The sequence below is a fragment of the Bos taurus genome, chromosome 15 (assembly GCF_002263795.3).
Source record: "Bos taurus isolate L1 Dominette 01449 registration number 42190680 breed Hereford chromosome 15, ARS-UCD2.0, whole genome shotgun sequence".
Classification (NCBI taxonomy): domain Eukaryota; kingdom Metazoa; phylum Chordata; class Mammalia; order Artiodactyla; family Bovidae; genus Bos; species Bos taurus.
The window spans coordinates 61589461-61593607 of NC_037342.1; the positions used below are offsets into that span (position 1 = coordinate 61589461).

Below are 4147 nucleotides of genomic sequence, written 5' to 3' on the forward strand. Positions count from 1 at the left end.
AGTCCATGCAGGTGAGGCATTAGCTCCCACCTGGCCATCGTTTTAGGTGGGATATAAGTCCAGCAAAGCTGGGTTTAAACAGTGAAGAGAGAGAGAGAGCAGTTAAGCTACCAAGCAAAGGGCTGCCTGCTTAGCTGGGCAATGAGCAAATGAGCTTCATTAAAGACCAAGTTTAAGTCACTGACATACTACGATATAGCCGAGTCAACCACAGACTGGCACTTGCCATGGGCACTTGCCATCCACCTCTGTAAGGATCAAATCATGTGCTGCCGCAGTTGCTGACTTTCTGGAGAGCAGAAATGAGGCACTCTGTGCTCAAGCAAAAAACTGGCAGAACAGGTCTTCAGATAGATATTTCCAGAAGCTGACTTTATGAATCCAACTTTTGTGCCTCCTAATATCCAGAAAAGCACTGAAATCCTTCGGAGTAATGACTGCTCCTAGTGACTAGCAGAAACTTTCACGAGACTAGCAAAAACCTTCTAGAAAAATATATACTCACCAAAGTCACATATATACTGACTTTCTCCCCTGTCTCTTCGGAGCAGTTTCTCAGAGCTATCTGAGTTGCTCTCTTGAGGGCTGCAGTCCTTATTTTGCCCCAAATAAAACTTAACTCATAACTCTCACATTGCACATTTTTTAACACACAATGACTTTTAATGAACATCGACAGCTGACTGACCCAGAAGATCCTTAGGTTTTTTTTCTCTTTTTCCAAGGAGTTTCCATCCGGGAGTGAATCAAGTAATACTTTTTTTAAGGGAAACTCTTCCAACTGCCCCCCAACAAAAATGTATAGAGTTCAAAGTGCAATTTACTCAGAGGCAGGCTTTCTTACTTTCAACTTGCTTTTCATTTGCTGTTTTCCTTGTCTTTACAAGTTGTTAATACTTAGGAAGTTCTCCTACTCTAATAAGGCCTGGTCACTGTAGCAATTTGCTTCACTTAGGACCTCCCTCAATGGCACCCCACTCCAGTACTCTTGCCTGGAAAATCCAATGGATGGAGGAGCCTGGTAGGCTGCAGTCCATGGGGTTGCTAAGAGTCAGACACGACTGAGCGACTTCAATTTCACTTTTCACTTTCATGCATTGGAGAAGGAAATGGCAACCCACTCCAGTGTTCTTGCCTGGAGAATCCCAGGGATGGTGAGCTCTGGGGTTGCACAGAGTCGGATACGACTGAAGCGACTTAGCAGCAGTAGCAGCAGTAGGACCTCCCTCTCTCTACCCGGACTTTAACCATCAAATTTTGATTCTTGTCATCTTTTGTTTCTGCTTTATTTAAAATCAATTAAGATCTATGTTAAGCTTCCCTGGTGGCACAGATGGAAAAGAATCTACCTGCAACGTGGGAGACCCAGGTTCAATCCCTAGATAGGGAAGATCCCCTGAAGAAGGGAATGGCAACCCACTCCAGTATTCTCGTCTGGGAAATCCCATGGACAGAGGAGCCTGGTGGGCTACAGTCCATGGGGTCGCAAAAAGTCAGATATGACTGAGCATCTAACACACAAGGATCCATGTTGAATCCTTGCAATGAACCCACTGTTGAAAGTCTTTTAGATTTGTGTGATAAAACTCTGCCATGTGCTATTTGTCAGCCACAGTTGAAAGCGTTTGGTCTGTATAACTTTGTTTCATCCTCACCAGGAGCCCATAAGGTAGAGCTTTTCTTCTAGTTCCTTAAACAGTTAAGGACACTGAGGCAGAGGCTGGTCACAAAACTAGCAAGGAGGAAAGCCAGTATCAAACCCAGGTACTCTGGCTCTGATCTCAGGATCTTCCCCTGAGGCTGTACTTCTTCCTGGGGAGTACCTGGGTAGGGACACAATGTTCCCTGTGTCAAGGCAGTCAGAACCCTGAATTGATAAGGAGAGCTTTAATTTTGACCTAAGAAGGCTTCCCAGGTGGCTCAGTGGTAAAAGAATACGCCTGCAGTGCAGAAGACCTGGGTTCGATCCCTGGGTTGGGAAGATTCCCTGGAGAAAGAAATGGCAACCCATTGCAGTATTCTTGCCTGAAAATTCCATGGACAGAGGAGCCTGGAGGGCTACAGTCCATGGGGTCATGAAGAGTTGGACGCAATTGAACACACAGCACACAAGGAGGAAGGAGCTGTCTTTGGAGAATGGAATGAGCCTGAGAGGAAAGGGGTAGAAGAGGGACTGAGTCCAGATGAATGCTTGAACACCTTGCAATAGAAGGTATGAGGGCAAGTGGGTCCCTGCAGGGCTCCTGGGCATGGAGGCCTTTTATTGTCCCCCGTTTCCTGTAGGCAAGACCAGCCTCCATGACCTTCCCCGAGTTCCAAAGGGCAGATTCAAACAGTTGCTAATCAAGAGAGGAGCAGCCAAGCCACTTGATGCAAGATTAAAGGGACAAGAGAAGGGCATCAAGATTAGGAGACCCACCATCTGAGACCCACAGCACCACCCTTGAACTATTGCTATAAAACTCTTCATCAAATCCTCCTGGGTTGAGACACATAGTTTTTTGAGGCAGGAACCCACTGTGTCCTCCTTTGCCTGGCAAAGCGATAAAGCTGTTCTTTTCTACTTCACCCAAAACTCTCTCTGAGATTTGATTTCGCACCAGTGTACAGAGAGGCTGAGCTTTTGGCATCAGGTAAAGGGCAAGAATGTAGAGATTCTGGTTCCATGAAGGACTGGAGGACTGTGCTTTGGGAGCCAAGTGAGGCAGTTAAGCAGAATTGGGAGACTGAGCAATAAACGTTGGATGACAGAGATCCACGCCTTCCACAGCACTGCCAATTCCCTCCAGCCACAGACCATAGGCATCCCAAGAAAGCATCAGCAGAGGCGATAATGAAGCAAACGGCAGTTATGAGGCAGACATTCTCGACAGTTCCTCCCCAGAGAAGCCTTAGGTGCCCCCACTTCCCCATTCGACATCTTCTAACCCAACCCTGTTTTATATTCCTGGATAGTGTTCATCACTGCTGATGTACTTCTCTTCTTGCCTTCCCTCTCATTAGAATGCCATCTTTGTGAACACAGAAACCATATCTGTCTTGCTCCTTGCCTCTCAGTGCCTGGCACACAGTAGCATGAGTGTGTGCGTGCTTAATCATGTCTGGCTCTTTGCGACCACAGGGACTGTAGCCCACCAGGCTCCGCTGTCCATGGAATTTTCCAGGCAAGAATACTGGAGTAGGTTGCCATTTCCTACTCTAGGGAATCTTCCCGATCCAGGGATCAAACTTATGTATCTTATGTCTCCATCTGCATTAGAAGGCAGATTCTTTACCACTGTGCCACCTGGGAAGCTCTGGCGTATGATCAGGCCTTAATATTATTTGTTGGGTCCAAATTGGGCTTCCGGTGGGAGGGTCATGGACAAGATGGTTTCACCAGTGCAGGTCTCTCCGCTCATCAAGCTGGTCAGTTACTCCGCCCTGTTCCTCAGCGTGGCCTACGGAGCCAGGCGCTACAATTATCCAAAACCCTGGGCAGAAGAAGAGAGGAGGATAGCAGAGAAAAAGAAGCAGGATGAGCAGAAATGCATGGAGTGAGAACTGGCAGAAGCCTGAGGGGATAGCATATTAAAGTGAGCCTGCCCTTCTCCAGAACAGTGTGGATGAATAAAGTATTAAAACAAACAAACAAACAAAAAAGACCTTAATAATATTTGTTGAGCAAATGAATAAAAGACCTAGAAAGCCAAAGCATAAATTCATGGACCAATTTTTGCCTAGGCAGACCTGGCAAAATGCACCTGGAAGATGTACCTGGAACCCCCAGAAATAATTCAGAGATGGTCAGTTGGTCTTGGGGTGGAAGTTGAATGTACTGGGCTGGAAGTCCTCACCTAGGGACCAAGAGGCATCATCATTTTGGAATAGTAAAGTCTTGGACAGTTTATTACAAACTCATCTCAGTATAATCACAACCTCTAATTATACACCACCATTTCCATTTTGCAAATGAGAAAGCAAAGGCTCATAAAAAAATTAAACAAATTTCTGGCCCCTGGTCCTATAGCTAGTATCTGAAAGAACAAGCGTTTGAAATCCGGTCTAGCTGTGTCTGTAAGTCATGCCATTTCCATTATGCCACGTTGGTTAACATCCACCCTTGGGCCTGTTTCCCATCCTTGAGGTGGATGAAGAGGAAGAGACA

General features: G+C 46.2%; 1 protein-coding gene across 1 annotated transcript; it reads left to right on the top strand.

The window, feature by feature from the left end:
• The first annotated feature begins 3369 nt into the window (after positions 1-3369).
• LOC132342287 (ATP synthase subunit e, mitochondrial-like) lies at positions 3370-3612 on the top strand. The gene has a single exon (XM_059875054.1). It carries the CDS (start codon positions 3370-3372, stop codon positions 3538-3540), a length of 171 nt encoding a protein of 56 aa, XP_059731037.1. The 3' UTR covers positions 3541-3612.
• The last annotated feature ends 535 nt before the right edge of the window (positions 3613-4147 follow it).